Source organism: Schistosoma haematobium, chromosome 2 (genome assembly GCF_000699445.3).
Source record: "Schistosoma haematobium chromosome 2, whole genome shotgun sequence".
Classification (NCBI taxonomy): domain Eukaryota; kingdom Metazoa; phylum Platyhelminthes; class Trematoda; order Strigeidida; family Schistosomatidae; genus Schistosoma; species Schistosoma haematobium.
In genome coordinates, this window is record NC_067197.1 from 18352817 (window position 1) to 18375230 (window position 22414).

Here is a 22414-nt window from a genome sequence, read left to right on the forward strand (position 1 = left end):
ATGCGAAGATTGGTCAATATCAAATTTCTGTATTTTTACTCCCATTCGTTTAGTAAGGATTTACAGAACTTTTTATATTAAGCTAAATGTTAAACAACTCTCAGTCGTCCATCTTTTACGCTACCACACTAATTGGATCATGTTAGTCCACTTCAAGAAGAGATTGAAACTGATAATCATTCTTAGCTATAGACTATCCTTAACCAAAATATTTACTGTTACAGAATAAAAATAAATAACACTGAGTTAAATATGTTCAACAAGTGTATAATAATAAAGTAATGAGTTTTGTTTATATCAGCGTTCAATATTCATCTCATTTTTATCGGCAAAATCATAAGTTAAATTTATGATAATAGACCTCGAATTACTTCTACATTATATGAAGTGATAATTCTAGGTTTAGGTCTATTGAGATGACTAACGAAATAAAGCAAATCTTTTTACTAACGTGATTTTTTAAATGTTATAAGGTTTTAAAGAGGAAGAATATATTTGTAAAATCTCAGTGAATGAATGGATATTTCCTTGAAAAAGCTTAGACTAGATTGCTAGGTGAAACATCGAATTTACTTCAAATTCATTCACTGAGATTTTACAAATACATTCTTCCCCTTTAATGTCTCACATTAACACGGTGCCCAAATACTGTGAAACTATTCAATCAAATTTAGACAAAAATTCTTAGTTATAAAATTTTCTTTAAAATTTAACTTCACTATAAGATAACCTGATACAATGTAAGAAACCATACACGATAAGAAATACATAAAATAAAATTTGCTTTTTCTCCTATTCTATCCATCTCATTAATTTTAATGTGAATTATAAGATGAGATACGGTAACTAATATTTAGATAAACGTTATGTTTATACTTCCTTCTTGTTTTATACTGACCAACATATGAATGGATAGAATTGAGTCAACTTTTATCATATGAATGAATATTTATATTTTCTATCATTCATTAGTCAAATGTATTGTAAAACAAAACTCGTAAAGAAATAAATCAAAGTCAATTTTAAAAAATGATTGACTCAATATTCATTACAAACATCAACGATAATCATGTTGACTTTTGAAAATATACCTAACTACAATAAACAATAAAAGGAATGAAAAACAAAAATAAAATATATTGACTAATGTTCAATTTTCAATTAAAATTCCAAGATTTCACTTAATTCATGTAACACAAATATCATAGTAACAAATTTGAATTCTGTTTTTCTTTCCTTTCTTGTTTAAACGTGTGATAACCAATTAAAGATAAAAGATGAAACATAATTGAATAGCAATATCATCTTATTTAATGTACAATAAGAATGTTCAATGTATCAAGTTGTTTAATTCATATTTATCAATGAATCATTTGATTGTATCCCATAAAACTAAAATAAATAAAGAAGGAAGAAGAGAAAGAAATATGGAAACGAGATAATGAAAAAAAGAGGTATTAGTTATTTCAAAACGATTAAATGAAACAAAAGAATACTTCTTCATAGAGAATTTAAATGTAATAACGTAAACATCTCATATAGAAGGTACATGTTTAAATTAAATAAGTGATAACTGGTCAGATCTTTTTGATTATTATAATTTTCAATATTCATCTAGAAATCTGATATAAATAAGAAACGAATCAAGCAAAATTGAAAAGAAATTTCTTGGCTTGATTCGTTTCTTCTTTATTTACTAAGTGTCAAAATAGGAAATTTGATATAATATTTGTTTCAATGATAGACGCTGTATAACTTATAATCTATATATTGATGTTATGTAATGTTAGCGAAAATTTGTAATAACATCAAATGGAGAGATGATCTAATTGCTTTCAGTAATAGAAATATAATATGAAGAATTCAATAATATTTTGTTGATTTATCTTTTACAGTAAACTTCTAAAAGGCATTTTAGTTATTAAACTTTCAGTAATATCTTTACTCAAAAGAATATAATCATTGTCAAACAATAGTTATTTTGAAGAATAAAGAGAGTATAAAAAGTGTTCAGAAATATATGGTACTTTATTAAGTCCTGACGTAAATAAACATAGTGAGTTTTAGTATCTAAAACACAATTTTAAATAAAAGAGAAAAAAAAAGAGTCAGAAGTAGGATCAAATGTCAATTAAATAGTTCATTTTACTAATCTAAACTGATTTCCTTCAGATAGATTTAGTTTGCAGGTTTTTCCACAAATGTGCTAGTAGATTGATGTTATTTTTAATAGTCAGTATATTTAAATGTAGTATAAGAAGGAAGGTATAACTAAGGAAAATTCACACTTTATAGCCACTCTAAATTATTATTATTTATTGTTTTTAGAATAAAGCAGAAACATCTGAAACATCAGCGACTAAAGTAATATATTTTCCGCATCAAAAAAACAATAAAACTTATAGTAACCTGATTGTTTAGTTGTAATTTAGTGGACAGAACACAGGTGGGGACAATCGAATGTGCATAGCATGAAATTACAGTTACTTGGTAAAATAGAAAAACCATATAGTAAATCGTTAATTTGCAAAATATCAATCCATCATATCAACCTGGACTGCTGCTGTTGCAAACATCAATCCATTGTCCCACATTTCATTGTTTATGCGTTTCGTTACAAATTGCATTGTGTTCTCGCTCTTCTTTTCTTGATCTTCTTCCATCTTCTGCTGCCAGACATTACGTTCTTTAACTCGCGTCATATACTACTTACATCAATATAAGTAGCATGCACCACAATAATATTTGACGATGATATGTATAAACGATCTCATAACTAATGTATAACTTGCATAAAAGCTTATTATTTATAAAATCTTTTAAAAGGAAGTTTCATAGATTACTTATAAATTATTATTGTTATATAAAATCTTAAATAAATAAAAAACTGAGCACTATTTTGTTGTATTTGATGTACTTGGTTTAATGAATATTCTCAACATTTCAAAGATATAACTGGAACTACCAAATGTACAATCAGAATATTAACTAAATAGTGACTATATCTGATATGAAAATAATCTTCAAGAAAAAACTACTTTCAATTTAATCTATTTCAATTAGATCAACAAAGAAATTATTGACAAATTTTATTGATTATGATTACATTGTTATTAATAACTTTCCATTTTAGAAGTTTACTTGTTGTAATAGAGATTTATTACTTCCTTTCATTCGTTCTTGTTGCTGTTGTCTTTGATTTCTTGATGTAGGTTCAAAAAGTCCTTTCGTTCTTTCTGATTTAATTTTATTCCGATTAGCCAATGCTTTTTCACGTTGTTCTTCTTGTAACTAAAATAGGGATATATCAATAAATTTTTATTTAAAAAAAATAATGTTTCAATCTTTTTTCTTAATTAGAGCGCGTTCTGTTCAATTTAAAAGTGGTCAACAAATAAAAATGAATTTTATCATTGATAAAATTGTTTTTTGGTGTCATTCTTATGAAACTATATTATTCACATACAACTTTTAAGGTATAAAGTTTTAAAAGAAGTACCCAGTTATGTCAAAATATTTAGAAACCGTATAAAAAAACAAGGCTGACGAGTCCCAAATAGGACGAAACGCTCACCCTGGATTCCACTGCTAGTTACTATCCATCTTCGCTTAAAGAGAATGATGGTTATGTGATACTGTGTACTAATAACCAAGATATATATTTAAAGAATTAAAATTTTATACTTTTGAAAGGAAAACGTATGTTTTTTTGCTTGACCACTTAAAAAAAGTTTACATACGTGCAACGTTACTTATGTAAACAAAGAAACTGTAAAAGGTTTTACAAACCAGGTTGCATTCATTGCACTTTTCTAATTTATGATTGCATATACCTGAAGTCAATGGCATTGATCTTTATAAATGTGATAAGAAATTTATATAATGACTCTCCGTACCTTCGACTAACATAATGGCTAGAATCAATATTTTTTTAAACATTGTCTCATTATCAAAACTTTTATATGTTTCGTTATTGCACAACTGTAATATCTTTGTACTTACATAAATATTAAAAGTATCCGATTTCCTGTTGTAAGTTTGCCAATTCTCTTGTATTATATCATTCGATCTATACCTACATATTCCAATTTATTCATTCAATAATTAATAACTTTGAATACTAATTACTTTATATACCTAACTTTTAATAATCTTGTTAATGATTTGCAATTATTTACATTGATATTTGGTAAATAAAGAAGGAATGAACATTTAATGCAGCCAGATTAAATGCTATCTTCTACAACCACCCCAAAATAAGAAATATCATTAAAGACAGACTGCCTGAATTCGCCAAATCCATGTGCATCTATCAGTTCAACTGCTCCTATGGAGCCAGTTATATAGGGCGTACAATTCGGCAAGTTCGTTATCGTATTACAGAACGTCATCCGCCGTGATTAAACAAATGACAGGTAAAAGTGATTCTCTCTCATTTGGTAGACACAGGTCATCAAGTTGAATTGAATAGAGCTTTTAAGGTTAACTACAATATCCCATCAAATTTGCTGCATGGTTTACGAGTGCGTCTTTTGCACATTGCAGAAGCCATCACAATCCATGTTCACAAACCTAACCTTTGCATTCAAAAGAGATTTGTACAACCACTTTCGCTACCTTGGCCATCGGTATAAGATTTCCTTCAGCAGAACTATTTTTCATACTTCTTCCACTTGGTTTTTTTTAAATTTTTTAAAAATTTTGTTTTTGTTGTTTTTGAACTTTATAATGTCTCAACATTCATTTCTTGATTCTTACGTAACTACTATTCTATTGACCATCCATTAAAAAAATTCTGTCGCTTCTCTCTTTTTCATATATTACGCAACGTAGCAACTTCATGATTTAATAATTACTTTGCTCGGGCACGGAACCAGTAGGTCCTGGGTTCGAATCTCGCAGGGGGCGAGGTCGTGGATGCGCACTGCTGAGGAGTCCCACAATAGGACGAAACGGCCGTCCAGTGCTTCCAGGTTTTCCATGGTGGTCTAGCTTCAACTGACTCATGATCTTAACCATTGAAATTACTTTGAATATTATTAATCCTCTTTGTCCCAATTACTCAATGTTAATTTAAATGTCATTATGTAATTATTACGAAACGTATCCACTCGATGAGTATTATATCATTATTGTAACTCATATATATATTAGTATAGAGCTATGATGAAAAACTAATTGAAAAGAAATTTCTTCGCTCAATTCGTTCCTTCTTTATTTTCATTGACACTAATGAATTCGTAATATTATTATCTTCCCTTAGTACTTGATCGATATCAATTTTATTATTATTAGGAATCATATATTGATGCTAAATCATGTTGGGAAACTAATTGAAAAGAGATATTTCTACACTCTGTATAAAAGTTATTTTTAGGCCCATTATGGTGTTAAAAGACCAAGATTGTTATGAGTATAGTTATGCAAGGAGTATTATATTATACTACTAATATATATGGATTGCTTAGAAAATTTCTTACATTTTGTGACATTCTATTTAAAGAGTTATATTTGATTTAAATTCAATTACCTGTAAGTTTGCTTCATAAATTTGTTTAACTAAACAGCGAAAAAGAGGGATTTTTGAATCTATTGGTCGATTTATACGATATAAAATATTACGTTCAGCTATTTCTCGAATCTGTTTTGAACCATCTGGATTACGACGACTTTGTATAAGACGTTCAAAATTTCTTCCACCTAATATATAGGCTGATGTAGGTTCAATACAAATAGCAGTTTGCATATAAGTTTTTAAATTAAAGCCATATTCAAATTCACCTATAATAAATGAAATGAAAACAATACTTTGAAAATGGTAAAGCATTTCTTTGTATTTTTTTTAAAAAAAATTCGTACATTGAATATCGGTTATGATAATTTCTAGATGATAGTCGAGAAGCTCTCAATAGTTATGATGTGTATCACGTTTAGCAAAACAACGAATAGAACGAATCCCAAAATGGGAATTTTCACTATACTAACAAAGTTGTTTAATTACATTGTATCAGTCATGCTTGTTTTGACAGTAATAGTTTACTTCTTTGATTGTCATCAACATTACTTCACGACTAGTTTTCTTAAATGTCTTTTATTTAGTTAGTAATTTATTGCAGCACATTTAGAATAGGATTTATCCTTCTTGTGATCCTACCATTTTTTATTCAAGTGTCAATAAGAATCATTACATCTTACTCGTCATAGTGTGTTAGCTATGTTCAGGCATTTTCCCAGTGAAAAGCATTCAAATATCATTGAGTGGGTTTTGTTTTATTGCTACAAGTTGACTAACTGACTAAATGAATCAGTAGAAAGGATAGTTAGAGAGTGAATTTTATAATTACTGAATAAAATCAAAACTCACATAACAGTGTAGTCATGATTCTTCAGCAAATTTGATGTTTAAAAAAATATTTACATGGTTTAGAAAAGTTTAATTTTCCTACGTTCTGTTGGAGAAATGTTTAAAAAAGTTTGCTATGCAAACATGCGACTTTAATAAATTACAGACTTATAAATATTCTTGATTGAGATCATGAACCGATAGATGTTAGACCACCATTGAAAACCTGGAGGCACTGGACAACCGTTTCGTCCTATTGAGGGACTCAGCAGTGCGCGTCCACGAACCCAAGTCCTTCGGTCTCGCGCGCAAACGCCTAACCTTTAGACCAGTGAGCCGGCATCCAACGGTAGAAGATATAAGAAATCAGTAGAATACTTGAATAGGTTATACTTAAAAGTGATGTTTTTTTAAGAAGAAAAGGAACTTTTATTTTTAGACTGTAGAACTGTTAGTAGAAAACTGATTAATCCTTGAGTGAATGTTTCTGTCTGCTCATTGAATGAGTATTTCTTGAATGATTTCTTTTTACAATCTCTCTTTACTCCTCTTTGATCATTCTATCTATATAAAAAGATTCTCAGCAGAATAATCATGTACATTATCTTAAGAGTAATGATTTAAAATTCGAAATCTCGTTTCTCAGACAGATGATCCAACTTCATTTATGTATACAACATCGAATTATTTTTGCTTTACTTGACTAACCACACTAGTTTCTTCATAGGAGTTCATAGATTTTTTGTTTAACTGACGTTTACTACAGTTACTTTTTCAGAAGGGAAGCTTTAAAACTCCCTTAATGTTAGTTTCCTAAATTCCCTTCTGTGAATGAAACAAGAAATAATGTCGTGATATGGAATACTAAAGCCTCTTCTTTGAGCTAAATATCACAAAAAATAACGTTGCTGGGATAGTCAATGAGAGAGTCACAAAATTGTTGGCTACAACCTATTCAGCTAAGAGTTGGTTTCATTATACAAACTACGATTTTTCCACGCTTCCAAATACCATTTTCATCAACTATCTTTTTATTCTCGACGTAAATGTGAAGGCAAGAACAATAAGGTTGAATCTTGTCAGGAATTTCAAACATGTATCAAAAATGGACCGCCCACGAGCTCAGAATCTTTTTAGTAGTGTGGTGGATTGTTTAAATATTTAACACAATGTCAAAGAGAAATTTTAAAAAAATGTTTAGATTTACAGAAAATATTTATTATCAATATTAGTTTGAATTGTTGATATCATCAGTCAATTGAAGCTAAATCACCATGGAAAACCTGGAAGCACTGGACGGCTGTTTCGTCCTATTGTGGGACTCCTCAGCAGTGCGCATCCACGATCCTGCCTCGCGGGATTCGAACCCAGTTTAATTGCATAAACGTAGTATAATCCAAAGTATCCGAATCAGTCTATAGATTCTGAAGAAAATAGCCTATTGTCACGGAAAACGTTGTAAGTATAGTGAAGTTGTTGAGTATACGTTCAATTTTAATATTGAAAGTATTTTGTAAAGAAATTTAGGTTTTCGCTTCAAAATTGTAACATTTTGTCCTCATAAGGTATTCATATTGATTGTAGTTATTCAAATATAAATAAACGTTTCAAAAAATACGAGTAATTTTCTTTTAATTTAAAGTGTTTAATCTTTTTGATCGTACAAAACATGCTGGTAGTGTGGTGCGTGCTACTTATATTGATATAAGTAGTATATGACGCGAGTCAGGAATGTAATGTCTGGCAGCAGAAGATGGGGAAGATCAGGAAAGGAAGAGCGGGAATAGAAAGCAATTAGTATGGAAATACAAGAACAATGAAGTTCGAGACAATTATTGAACATTTTGCAAATTAAATATTATAATATGGTTTTTCTATTTTACCAAGTAACTCTGTAATTATGTACTAAATGCAATTCCATTGTCCCCACTCGTGTTCTGTTCACTAGATGGAGTGTTATTGTTAGGAAACTTAGTACTAATGGACCTATTAAACCTGTTCTAGAATATAGAGCATGAATGTCATTCACTTAAGTAGGCAATAACATAATTATCTCGTGGAAATTTGAATAAACTACTACAGGTCCTTTGAGCGGATTTTACTTTGTATTCCAAATATATTCTAAAAATAATTTGTAATAGTATGTTTTAATCTAAAATATAATAAAATATAAAAAGCATCATGAATGGTATGATTTGAAGTCATTAATTAAAAAGACAGTATAAATGTATTTTTTTTTAAATTCGATGACTGATGACTAACCAAGTATGGTACCAGGACCAATTATACATAAATCTATCTTCTTCAATGCACTACGTCTTTCATTAACGATGTATCCCATACGTCGTACTGGGTAATTTGGACTGGAAATAAATTAAAGTATGTTTTAATACATATAGCTTTACGGGGTTATTTTTGAACTTGTATGTATATAAACAATGCTTCTATCTATGAAATCTGTATGTATAACATAAAATAGTACGTTTGCAGTCGACAAGTACAGAATAAAGATCCAAAACGAAGTAGATTTTCCCAAAACTTACATAGCGATCAGTGAACAGAGAAAACTACTTTAAATTCATGTTGAAGATATTGCAACCACGTTTAGTCACTCAGAGTTGGTCATGGCTTATCTCATGTTGGTAATACGAACTGATGGTGCAACTTGATTACTGCGTGAATTTATTTCTGTTGTGATCCACTAAGTCTCCTTTGTTGAGTTAGTTTTAAACGTTTTACTTAACTATATAACCATTTTTTTCTTATTGTTGGTATTTTTGTTCGTGACATCTCTATTACTTTATATTGGCCAAATTTCTAAATATAAATAGGTACAACTATTGATTACAATGCATACTTTTATTGTTTGTCTCAATTTTATGATTTAGTGTCCCCTTCCAAGTTTATTCCCCAATTTTACTAACTAAATGAGATACCTTCGGAATAATAATGAATATATTTAGATCTAATGCTAATGTTTGTCATTCAGTTTCTTAGGGTTCCATATCAAGAGATGTTTTTTAGTGATACAATTAAAACGCATGCATAACTTACTTTTCAGTATGAATTAGTTTGTGATCATCCATGTATGTTGAAGTGACAGAATATGCAGCGAGTTTTAAATTAGGATACTGTTTAGGATGCTTAAGAATATCTACTGAGACTTGAGCTTGACCACTATAAAAGTAAAATAGAGTATGTAAAACTCAGTTTACACAAAATATTGTTTGCAACAGTATGCAGTGGTCAGACGAAAATTAAAACCGAAAATACAATTATCGACCGAAAACTTTTACAGAGATGGATCTTCATAACGATAGAAGAACTGATCATCAAAAATCATCCCTGATTAATGAAATGACATATTTGTATTCAATATATCGTAGTTGGTTTTCTGTTCGCTATCACACAATTGCTACTTTGTGTGAGAATTACAAGTAACCCTAAATTGATACATTGTGTAGTAACGATGGTCATTGAATGTGATTCTGTAAAATATTAGCATTCCTCTGACAACTGGTTTATATCGATCATTATCTACTACACTGATAAGGTCTTTATTTCCCAAAAACTTAATAAAATGGAGTGTCGTATAGCCACTTAGCTAATTTAAATAAAAAGCACAGTAGTATATCTGGTGTTACCTGTCAAATTTACTATATTCAAATTCAGTCAAAAATATTTCACCACCATAGTTTATACGAGTTATTAGTCACAGAAAGAAAGTCTCATCTTTGCGTTCACCGATTAAAAGAGTTCTGTTTTCATTCCACCACTGAATGTGTTCCCCTATTGATATGTTATCAAAAATAACCAAATTATAAGCTTTTTGAGAAGATCTAATTCATAAAGTTGTTCAAAAGATTGGAGAAGGACATTCATCAACATTGTCATGACTTTTACTCAAATATACTATAAAAAAACCAAGCAAACTGGTACCAAAATGATGATATCTGACTGAAGCGTTGGTCATTTCTCCAAGTTATTATACCGAAAGCAACGGAAGTTTTCTAAAATCATTTTCAACGAAAATAGAGCAATTCGCTTCATATCACTATCCGTCAAGTAATGTGTCGATTCCCAAATCAGTATTAGTTTTGTTATTTAGGTCAAAAGTAAATCTTACGTTTGACCTGACTTTGGACATGATTGACTAATATCAAGAAACAAGTCAACATTAAAATCACTTGCATGGATGTTTTTGGTAGACACAGACCTACATCTAGAAATATATTTGATTATTCGCTGGCTTTGGATAAACTTGCTGAAATTTGATATTTTGAAAGTACGATATTGATTTTGTAAACTCAAAAGATGTTTAGATTGCAGAATATTTCTTATATTTCAAATGAAACATCACTATCTTTCCCTCGCTGATGTTTCTCTAATTAATCTTCTTTCAAATTTACTGGTTTTTAGGTGACAAATTTGCTATTAAGTATAATATTTTATAAAGGTGCAGCATTTTTATATATACAATATTATATATCCCGGTTTTTTAATCTTTTTTGAAGTACAATAACAAAACAAAATTTGTATTTCTTTTGTTATATCGCATAACTTGTCAATATATCTAGCGCTTAAACAAAAGTAAACTACGGACGTTATATGGAAGTTGAGTAACCATTACTAGTTCCTTCTAAACCTAATTTACTAAACAGTAATAAATACTACTTACACGTCATCTAACACTTACGAAATAATAAACAATAATCCATTCACTGGTTCTTCTTGACGAACAAGGTTTGCTTCAAATGGAAAATCTGTTTGAACTAGAGACATTGCTGCTTGTTTCTTTAAACTTTGAATCCATCCATTAAAAAGTGGACATTTATTAATAAATTCAGTACGTTTTTTGAAATCTGCCTCATGTACATCTTTAAGTGAACGGTTGTATGTTGCACGATTAATAACAGCTAAATGGGTTTTGCGATCGGCAATTACAGTTGCATTTCTTATGCAATCTTTGTTGATTAAAGCCAATTCTCCAAAACTTGCTCCTGTTCCTGAATATTGAAAAATGACGTTTTAACGTCATAATAACAAACATAAGTAGAAGTTAATAAATAATAATAACAATCGTTTTTTTAAAATGAGAAGCCATGACAGATTCTGGTATTTAATGATGTATTAAAAACGGAAATATGAAGCCTAGTTCATAAGTTACTATGAAGCATCTTTTGTTCACTAAGTCTGAACTGATATCATTTCAGAGATTAGTTTATTTATTCGTGTTATGATATTCTCAAAGAACCGGTTACATAAATCCTGATAATTTATCTTTCTATAGGTTAACAATAACTCCACCTGTAGCTCTTCTAGAGTTACTGTTGGTCTCAAGTTGGGGTAAAGGAGAAGGGTTAGGCATGGGGTCAACAATTTCACCCCATTGAAAACAAATTTGCTCAAAAACGCTAACCAGAACAAACAAATTAAACCACAGGTTAATAATCTTAGAAGCTTTTCGGTAGACAGCACTTCTTTTTAAAATCATCCATAGGTTAAATTCAAATCTCGGTAATATAAGGATTTAATTATTTTAACTATTTCTTAGTTTAAATGCATGTAAAATAGTAATCTTCTAGTGTATAGGTAGTGAAGTTTTCTAATACTAATGAGACCCACTGTTTTTCATCACTGTTACTATGTCTTAATTTCAACATATCAATTAATTTCCACTTTGAGCAATTAAAATCCTTAGAGGAATAATTAATGGAAATATTTATATAGCACAATTCCTTATCACACAAGATGAACATATATTTTAATCAGATGAAATTATATTTAACCGAATGGGAATCATCTATTTCATCCAATGTTTTTTAGTCATTTTCTCATAGTACTGGATTATTTAAAGTGTTGTATTTGCTTCTCCTGATGAAACATATGTTTGTTTAATACGTAGGAATGGATTACTCTATAAAAGCAGAAAATTTGCCTAGATTCATAGTTTACATAACTAGTTTACAAACTTTCTAAAATAAATCTTGTGATATATAAGATTATAACTCAATATTTTTTTAAAAATAATCCATGCAACAAACATCGGCAATTACCAAAACTGATAACATAGTTTCCACATTTTTCTCGATTAGTTGCTTTACGCTCTACAGAATGTTTGACTGCAGGCACAAATTCATCTTGCTGATGAACCACTTCTTGATCATCATGTACAAGTTCAGTATTCACATAAATTGATACTTGACCAGAGAGAATGATATAAAAACTGAAAAAAGATCGTTAAATAATTCATTCCAAAAGAATACATTAAAATGTAATTGTATGTAAGTAAAAATTGAAAATTGAACTGCATAAAATCAGACCATTAACTACATTTTAATCATTACGTAATTTTAATAGTTGAGTTTATGAGTTGATCTCAACCAAATCACTATTGAAAATCTGGAAGCACTAGACAGCCGTTTCATCCTAGCATGGAACTCCTCAAATAATGGATGACGGGGTTCACAAGATCTCGGATCAATTGAAGTTAGAAATCAACAGTATTGAATACTAACTCAATGGTCTAGAGGCTAGGCGTTCGCGCACGAGACTAAAAGTTGCGGGGTTGAGTCACGCGTGCGGGATCATGGATACATACTGCTGAGGAGTCCCACACTAGGAGGAAATGGTCGTCCAATGCTTTCAGGTTTTCCATGATGGTCTAGCTTTAATTAACTCATGAATTCAACCATTAAATTTACTACATTATCCACAAATCCCCAAAATTCATCACATAATCACTATATATATTTGTAATATAGCAATTACAGAATAGTAAATAAAAGATATTCGAAAAGTCAAATTAAAATGATTCGCTACTAATCTATTTTTATTGATTTCATTTAGAATAGTACAATCCTTGCTATTTATTCACCTTAACTTTAATTTGATTTATAATTATTGTAAAGTTTGTTTTTTAAGTTGAATCAAAGATATTCCCTACAGTGTTATTATAAAAAAGTTCAAATTAGAGACTTAATCACTTAAGTCTGAGCCTTCATTTCTTGAATCAACTCGTAAATAAATGAAAATCCGTACCCGGAATTGTAATATCAAAACCTTTTGCTGATATATTCAGAGTAAGACCAGATGTTCACTGTACTGCAGTTCATAAAGAATAAAAAAGATCACTTGACCTTCTAGTTATTCACGAAGACTAAGAAAAGTTTAATATTTACACTCTCAACTAATTAGCAGTTTATTCAACGATATAATCCTGATATATCCTCCTTTGTATGGTACATTACAGTAGTTTGCCGAGTAGTTGAAATATACCTTTCTGAAGTTGTAGTTATTAAATCTAAACAATTAAAATTGATCTTAAATTGTGGTCTACCTACAATATACAATACATAACTTCAATCTTTCCGTCCAGAAAGTTTCAACCATGTACATTTGTAAATTAAACAGTAATTCCTGTATAGTTATAAAATGTTATTGTTAAAGATTGTTGTATTTGTCTTAGAATTTTTCAATTATTTGTTAGCACACACAGTCAATCAACATTTCATGTTTCATCATTTAGTTGTCTAATATTTTTTAAACCTTTCATAATGATACTTACATGGTAAATGATTTGAGAGAATAAATATTTTTATATAGAAATTTCAATAAATTTAAGTTTGATATCTGTCATTCAGATAAACAAGAGTTTATAAATTGCTATACATTTCACTATGGACCATATCTTTAATAGGATGTACTACTTAGTAATATACTCTGTGGTATAAAAATTCATCTAATCAAGTTACCTTAGAAATTACTATTTTTTCACAAATTTCTAGTTTTGTACATTTTCTCAATACGTTTGGTCTAAAAATAGGTTTCAGTCAAGTGTTTAAGTTTCATTCTTTTGATAAAAGTAAAACGTTCGGCATTACACAACATACTATTCTTTTCCATTTTTTTCCTCATAAGAGAATACTTTTACAAAAATCAAACAATAGTTAAATATAGATATCTTTGTAGCGGTTACATAATCAACATAGTGCACACAATATCGAGTCACCTAGACTAGTGGCCACATTGCAACTTGGTCGGTAGCATTCGATCTGCACTAAGAAGGACTTGACACACATGAAATCGATCACCATCCAGTGATCAATCAACTGTGATTACATCTCAGTCTTACAGGAGGTCGGTCACGGCCCGGATAACCTAGTGATAACGTCTCCGACCGTGAAGCTAGGTGACACGAGATCGAATCCTCCAGGGAGAACCAGTTCCCTCAAGATTACAGGTACACCTTACTGACGAGTGCCAAATATCACAAAACCCGGGTCTAGAGTTTCCTGTCGACTACATTCGTTTAGACACGATTTTAATACACTTAGAGGATAGTTTCTTGTTGTAAAGTGTTTCCGTACATATAATCACATCAATCAATTTATGACTATGAAGCAGCTATATTCAGTACTAATTATTCTTTAATTTATTTAAGATTTATATTAATTTATATCAGTTTGCTTAACCATACAGAATTATTTTCATTTCTGTTGACTATTAAGAGTAGATGTAAAGTACTGTTTTTGTGTGTGTGGTCATTTCACTAAATTTACCGATTAGTAACCTATGACCTAATTTCAACCAATTCATAAAATATACAAAACAGTAATTTATTGTTTTAATAAGTAATAGAGATTACCAAGGTGACAGAAATAAATAATAAATAAAATCTAATCGATAAACTTTAAACGTTTTTTTGTGAGAATTTATCAAAGTGCAGCCAATTCCTAATTACTGTATATTTTGTTTTCATATTATGTTGCATTAATACTTCTTTAGTGTCAAACAGAATCATAGTAATTTATGAGAATTACAATTACATTTTATCCTCAATCAGTTTTATTTGGTATACAAAGCTGAAAAAAATTGGTAGTATAATATGAGGCCTATAATAAAAAAGATCCTTGAAATCAGGATTGGATTGTTGACATTTTCATTAAGGAATTATAACCGTCGTATTCGAATCTTTTGGCATTATGTAAAAAAACTACTTAGTCAAATGTAAATCAAAGAGATTTAAATTAATTTAATAGTTGAATTTATGAGTCAATTAAAGCTAGACCACCATGGAAAACGTAGAAGTACTGGACGGCCGTTTCGTACTTGTATGGGACTCCTGAGAAGTGCGCATCCACGATCCCGAACCTAGGACCTGTCGGTCTCGCGACCAGTGGAGTTCAACCGCGTCTGTTGTGGGATAGTGATTCACTGAAGACATTGGAGGACAGTGTCGCAGTTTCGTGGATTTCCTGAAGTTAAACATTAACACCATCAGATGCCGGCTCAGTGGTCTAGAGGTTAAACGATCGCGCGCGAGACCGATAGGTCCTGGGTTGGAATCTCGAGAGGCGGGATCGTGGATGCGTACTGCTCAGGAGTCCCACACTAGGACGAAACAGCCGTCTAGTACTTCTACGTTTACCATGGTGGTCTAGCTTTAATTGAATCATGAATTCAACTATTAAATTACTATAATATGTACAAAACCCCTATCAGATTTAAATTGGTTTTAACAATAAAAAATCAAGTAATCTACTAATTTCTTTGTAACTGTCAAATGATTAGGAACATTATTACATTAAAATTTGTTTAACATTGAGATGTTTCAAGACTACACTTGTTCTATTCCTATTTTAATAAACTTATTGATGATCTTAATCGACAATTACTAATTACATTTGTAGATATCCAAAAACTGAAAGTTTTCATATAAAAACTCATTATAAATTACATCATTCCTGATAAATTTCTATTTCTTCAGTAATAATGCTGATGATTTCTGAAAGCTATGAAATACACTTACTCTAAAGACAATTAACAATTTGATTGCTGTCTGTTAGTTGTTCTTTATTTAAGGTAAAACTTCCTGTTCATCAATTTGCACAAATAATTTTATACTTAAATTCACTTGGTATTGTTTTGCTTGTATCTTTCCATTGAGGTTTAAGACTGCAATTGATCAGTCTGTTATCGGCATATGTGCATACTGTGCGTATGCCTCGATTTCGCCTTAATTCACAAGCATTACAAGCAAAGATGAATGGTAGCTAGCAGTGAAATCCAGCTGACAAGTCCCAAATAGGACGAAACGCGTGTTCTGGATTCCACTGCTAGCCACTATCCATCTTTGCATATAAATTTTATACTTAGTTCTGTAATTATAAAAAGTACTTAATTCTCTTATTGATGGTAAATAGTACTGGTAATCTGTTATGTGACCTAGCAAAAATGGAAGTAACCGCGAATATATTTGGCCATTTAAATATAACTGAATGCTCGTAATTTTTTGACTTGTTAAACACAAAACCAGTGAAATTACTGTTCATATTATTTCAGGTGAAATCCAACCACTCATATCAGTCAGTAAAATCGATTATAACTGGGATATTCATGATAAGTAAGGCTTTTGTCCAACTTCAAAGTAACAACTAGGCAAATTTTATGTTATATTACTTTCATAGTCAAAAGCTGCAAAAAGTGGAAAATTTTCTTCAGAATACTGTAAAGCTAGTCAAAATTTAACTTACATTACATATAGGAAAACTTGTACAATAAGACTTTTTTGTTAAAATTGTTCTACATACTCTAAACGGGTATATGTCTTATTTGAATAAAGTCAAATAAACAACCTGTAAAGATTTATTCTACCTTGGAAAAATCCAACGTAATTTCCATTCTCGAGGTGAAGTGAAGTACGATAGTTAATTTTTTGTAAATGTTAGTTTGTTACAGAAAGTGACATTATCCGGAGTACGATTAACAATAGAAAGCAACAAAGGGTTATTTCGTCCTAGTTATTGATATCGAAGTAATATGCACTAGTAAAAACCTCAAAGACTAAACCTAAGACTTTCAGATCTAATGGTGAACTTGACATAATTGACACCTTTAAGTGAATGCTGATTATTTTTAATTTTTCAATATAGCGATACCAATGAATCATAAAGACCTAATCCCCTGTAAGAAATACACAACTAAAATAATTTCATAAATAAAATAAAGTTTATATTGAAAAGCGAGATTTGAAAAAAATATATGATAACTAACCAATCGCCTTCTTCGAACTGACGTATAATTATATCATCCGTTTCACGTTCAGAGAATTCACAATTCTTAATTATATCTTTGACAATATCTAAATGATAAATAATTTGTTTTTCTAGTGACAAAATAGTACCAGATTTGAGATTTGAAAAAAATTTCACTTTCCCAACAAACCATGGACAAATTTCTTCGATTTCATCTATTGTTCTTTCATTTGGTGGTTTTTTAATGCTTGTGACAATCTTATCATAAAATATATCCGATGTAATTGACATGAGTTATGAAATGGTAATGATCTATAATTAAGAAAATCATGAAAAAATTCGATAGTTATAGCATAACAGTAATGGCCATACAGCATTTTAAATTGAGATTTTTTGTGTTTGGTGTATGTATAAAGATTGTAGTAGTTTCATACTTAAAATCATGATCTTAGCTATATCATTATCAAAAATGTGGAAGCACTGGATAGCCGTTTCTTCCTAGTATGAGACTCCTCAGCAGTGCATTCACGACCCCGCATACATGAATTGAACCCAGGACATGGTGAGCACTAATGGTTAGCTTGAAGACATAACTCTTGGAGTTCTAGTCAGAAGCTGTAACCAATAGAGTCTAATTCCTATGGAGTGTGGGATATTTATCGACTATAGGCAATAAAAAAGAGTTGTGTAATGTCATGGATTGTTTTGTACTCAAGTTGTCGTTCATAGATTTTTCCTTAGCCACTGAGTCATCAAAGTAAAATTAGGAAGCTAGTCCAATAAATTTATCGGTAAAGATGAAGATTTATCGCTATATATCTCCAATTTTACTATAACATCACTATGTGAGCATGTTAGGTGGTTGGAGCCATCGGATGGAATTCCAGAAACTATGTTCTATGCTATTTCTTACCTTCCAGCAAGTCATATCTGAAGTCTCAATGAGATTGAATTTTTTTCTAATCCCCTTTCATTTCAGCGTTACGATCAATTTCACTCACATAAGCAAATTTAATCAATAATTGTGTATTCATATTTTTTTACCTACTTTCGCGTATGTCCTAAATTGATTAGCAATGATTGTTTGAGCAAAGATGTATATTACCGCTGTTTTTTATATCAGAGTTATTAGCTGATCAGGAATTTAATCTAGTAGTTCCTCTGGACTTATTCACTCTCATATTTGTAAAGGTAATTGCTACGTTACGTCATACTGAGTTAAGGTACCTGATAGTTTTATGTTAAATTGCTTGATTTATTATCTACTCAGAGACAATAATACTATGCACACAATAAGTCACGTTTCCAAGTTTTCTCACATTTTATTATCTTGCCGAGTGATCTATAAGGATGAGTCTGATGTAAATCTGATTTCCTTCATCAAACAAATCAGCTGAAGAATTACAGATAACTGAGAATTACCACAAAACTGTTTTATCCCATTAAAGGTCTCCTCATCAGTGTTATAAGGGTGTCGTGTATGCCGAAAAATCCGATAATCCATTATTTGACTTTAAGTGAAGTGTGGCTAAAAAGAAGTCTCAAACTAGGACTAAACAGTTACCTTATGCTTTACGGCTTTTACTGTTTCTTCAACTAGTGTTGTGTAACGGAAGCTATCTTTACCATTTATTATCACGTTTTTACCATGGTAAACGTTTAAAAATAGATGGATAAAAGTTATAATTGAAAAAAGTCAAACCAAAATATAATATAAGTCTTACGATTCAATATGTCGATAATTTAACCTCTCGCAACTATAGTAATATCTAGAGCCTATAAGCTTACATTTTTCGCATTATTGTTGGCCTCTTAAATTTAGCTGAAGTCTCAGAAGCTACAGGTATGCAAACATGAGATAATGACCTAACTAAGTTCAAACATCAATGCTAATTTTGCATTGTTATACTATTTTTCCTCGAGAAACTGTACACATCACAGTACCAGTCAACTCAACTCTGGCCTAAGTGACAACACTGGCTCAGTAAAGTGATGTGAATAGATAAGCTTAACGTTTTAATGTATGTATGGAGAGTATTTATTAATTTTTTACACCAAAAAAAGTAATGAGTCAGTAATCACACATATAGTAATTCTATTTATACTAGTAGTTTTTACTCCAGAGATAATTTTCGTCTGTCGGATATATTTTTTTTATTTTGGATTGTGAACAAATACTTATATTGTAGTGAACGGAAACTCAGGTAGGGGAATGCCAACTTTTTAAATCATTGGTTCAGTAAAATATAAAAATCATACATTAAAGACATCATTTGCACATCTATTTTGAGTTTCCCTTACATATACATTTATTCCTTTAATTCTGTTGTCATACTGATTGTCCACCGATTTCCTTCCTGTTATCTTTATTTTAATCTTCTGCTGCTTTGTATTCCACTTCCGATTGGCGCTACTTACTGCTTATATCTGTCAGCAAAAGTAGCACACACTACAACATGACTTAATTTAACCTTTTACATTCTTCAGTCTATTCATTGTTTAATATTCATTTACTGATTGAAATCATGAGTCAATTGAAGCTAGACCACCATGGAGAACCTGGAAGCACAGGACGGCCGTTTCTTCCTAGTATGGGACTACTGAGCAGTGCGCATCCACGATCCCACACCCCGCGAGATTCGAATTCATGACCTATCAGTGAAATTTCTAAAATCTCCACAAAACCCCTTCTGATAATAATTATCTGCTCACTAGTAACTGATACTTCTGGAGTTCTAGTGAGAAACCGTTACCAGTGGAGTTCAACCAGGTCTGTTGTGAGGCATCAACCCACTGAAGACAATGGTGTACGGTGGCGCAACTTCGTGGATTAGTTGAAGTTAGACATTAACACCGTTGGATGCCGGCTCAGTGGTCTAGTTGGTTAAGCGCCTGGCGCGAGACTGATAGGTCCTGGGTTGGAATCTCGTGGGGTGCGGGATTGTGGATGCGCACTACGGAGGAGTCTCATACTAGAGCGAAACGGCCGTCCTGTGCTTCCAGGTTCTCCATGGTGGTCTAGCTTCAATTGACTCATGATTTCAATCAGTGAAATTTCTAAAATCTCCACAAACCCCTTCTGATAATATTCATTTAATCAAACTTATCCTAAACCAAGTAACTTGTAATTTATGTTTATCCTGATATAATATATTTAAGTCAGATTTTTGTTACAGTTATTACCTATCAATCTGTATCAACCTGACCAGGCTTGTAATCTGGTGTGTATTCTGAACTAATTTTCGGAATATAAGTTCTTATTATTATTTGAAAGTAACTTATAACAGAAAGTACTTAAATTTTGAAGTTTATAAAGTTTTAAGTCACAATGAAGTAAATAGATGGAACTGTATAATTTGTACACTAAAAACTGTTCGTCCTCTGTAAAGAAGAAGTCTGTAAAATCTTTGAAAATTACCTTTGGTAATAAAAACAATCATGAATTATTTTTAAACTATCCATTTATAAGAAATGTGATATAACTGTTTTAGACATCATAGTGACAACCTTTTGAATGAACTCAAAAGTATCAATAATATATAATAGTACTTCAAGAAATGACCAGAAATAAAAGCTAATCAAAGCCCTTTCACAATATATATTTAATGACATTTATCCAACGTATAATTATGTCGAAAATCTTTAATATAATTCAAGAAAAAATATCATTACGTGTAATTTCATAGTGAACAGTTATACTGTTAAATTTGAGAAGTGAACACTATTTGAGCTTATGTCTTAGTTACTCACTAATTCCTACAATGATTTTCATCAGTTTAAGATTTGCAGTATCTAACTACTTTTGAAGAATCTATAACAGAAATACATGAATTAGATTAACTTTTAGGTGTTTTTTCGGTCAATATTTTCTTATCTAAAAAAAGTATAAAACTGATAATGTCACTTGGCATTATTTGGCTTGTATCTTCCCACTGAGGTTTAAGACTGCAATTGATCAGTCTGTTATCGGCATATGTACATACTGTGCGTATACCTCGATATTGCCTTAATTCACAAGCTTTTTGTAAGCAATGATGGATAGTGGCTAGCAGTGGAATCGAGGGCGCGTGTTTCGTCCTATTTGGAACTCGTCAGCTGGATGTACCTGCATCTGAGTTGATGTTCACTCTGGGACTCGAACCCAGTACCATTCGCTTCAAACGCCATCAAAACTGATAATATTTTTTACAACTTACAACTGTTTTAAATTATTTTAATCTGAATTACTTTTTATTTATTAACTAATATTATTCAAACTACGCTTACAGATTATTTCACATCTACACATTATTTTACGTTGATCACAGTGATAAACAGGTGTTTCGTGCTCTTTAGGAACTTCTCAGCAGTGGATAATTTTGACTAACTTTGAGATGAATCAGCAATGGATTTAATGAATAATTGTGACATGCATTGACAACTAAGTAATATTTGGATGGGTTATTCTTAGACAATATTAAATAACGACTGTTCATTACCATAAATTGACTTGAATTTAAGATATAGATCAGTTCTTTGGTCTTAAAGCAGTATGTTTTTCATGAGTCCAACATGTCCGAAGTTTGATCTTACTCGAGCTCATGAGTGAACAAACCCAAATATTCCCATACAAGAACAAAATAAACAACCAGTGGTCCTTAATTCTCAGCAGTTACTTAGCAAATATTAGCTCTTTATGAAAATCATGTTCAAAATTTACCTTTTAAAACACTTTAGTGAATATTTTATAAATGATTAGTGCAGTAAACAATAACAATAAAATTAAGAATATACTCACCTTAACAATAAACTTGATATATGTGTAGTCAATGTGAAAAATTCAGTTGGATACTATTTGTTTATAATATTTTAGAAATATTCTTCGTTTTAAATATCAATTAATCATTTTATAATTGGACAATTTAAACTAATGCTTACAAACATACAATTTTATAAGTTAAGTGAAAAATGTCCAATTAAAATTCACTTAACCAGATGATTTGGATAGTTATACTCAATTGAATGACATAAATAAATATGGAGTATTTTACTACTT

At 30.7% G+C, this 22414-nt stretch overlaps 1 protein-coding gene across 1 annotated transcript; it reads right to left on the reverse strand.

Moving 5' to 3' along the window:
* Positions 1-3112: 3112 nt before the first annotated feature.
* MS3_00006375 (uncharacterized protein) lies at positions 3113-22207 on the reverse strand. Its single transcript, XM_051214513.1, has 9 exons — positions 22157-22207; positions 17529-17691; positions 17399-17486; positions 12400-12569; positions 11040-11349; positions 9398-9520; positions 8606-8706; positions 5531-5781; positions 3113-3291 (listed from the first exon to the last, which is right to left on the reverse strand). The coding sequence occupies exons 2-9, from the start codon at positions 17668-17670 to the stop codon at positions 3130-3132; spliced, it is 1347 nt and encodes a 448-aa protein (XP_051067696.1). The 5' UTR covers positions 17671-17691; positions 22157-22207; the 3' UTR covers positions 3113-3129.
* Positions 22208-22414: the final 207 nt, after the last annotated feature.

What these genes read in the sequence shown, in the direction of transcription:
- MS3_00006375 (XM_051214513.1), bottom strand. Translation starts at nt 17,670, where the DNA reads ATGTCAATTACATCGGATATATTTTATGATAAGATTGTCACAAGCATT. An exon ending in GGATTATTGTTTATTATTTC is followed by an intron (nt 9,521 to 11,039) that starts GTAAGTGTTAGA and finishes TTACTTTTATAG; the next exon opens with TGGTCAAGCTCAAGTCTCAG. An exon ending in AAACTAATTCATACTGAAAA is followed by an intron (nt 8,707 to 9,397) that starts GTAAGTTATGCA and finishes ATTTATTTCCAG; the next exon opens with TCCAAATTACCCAGTACGAC.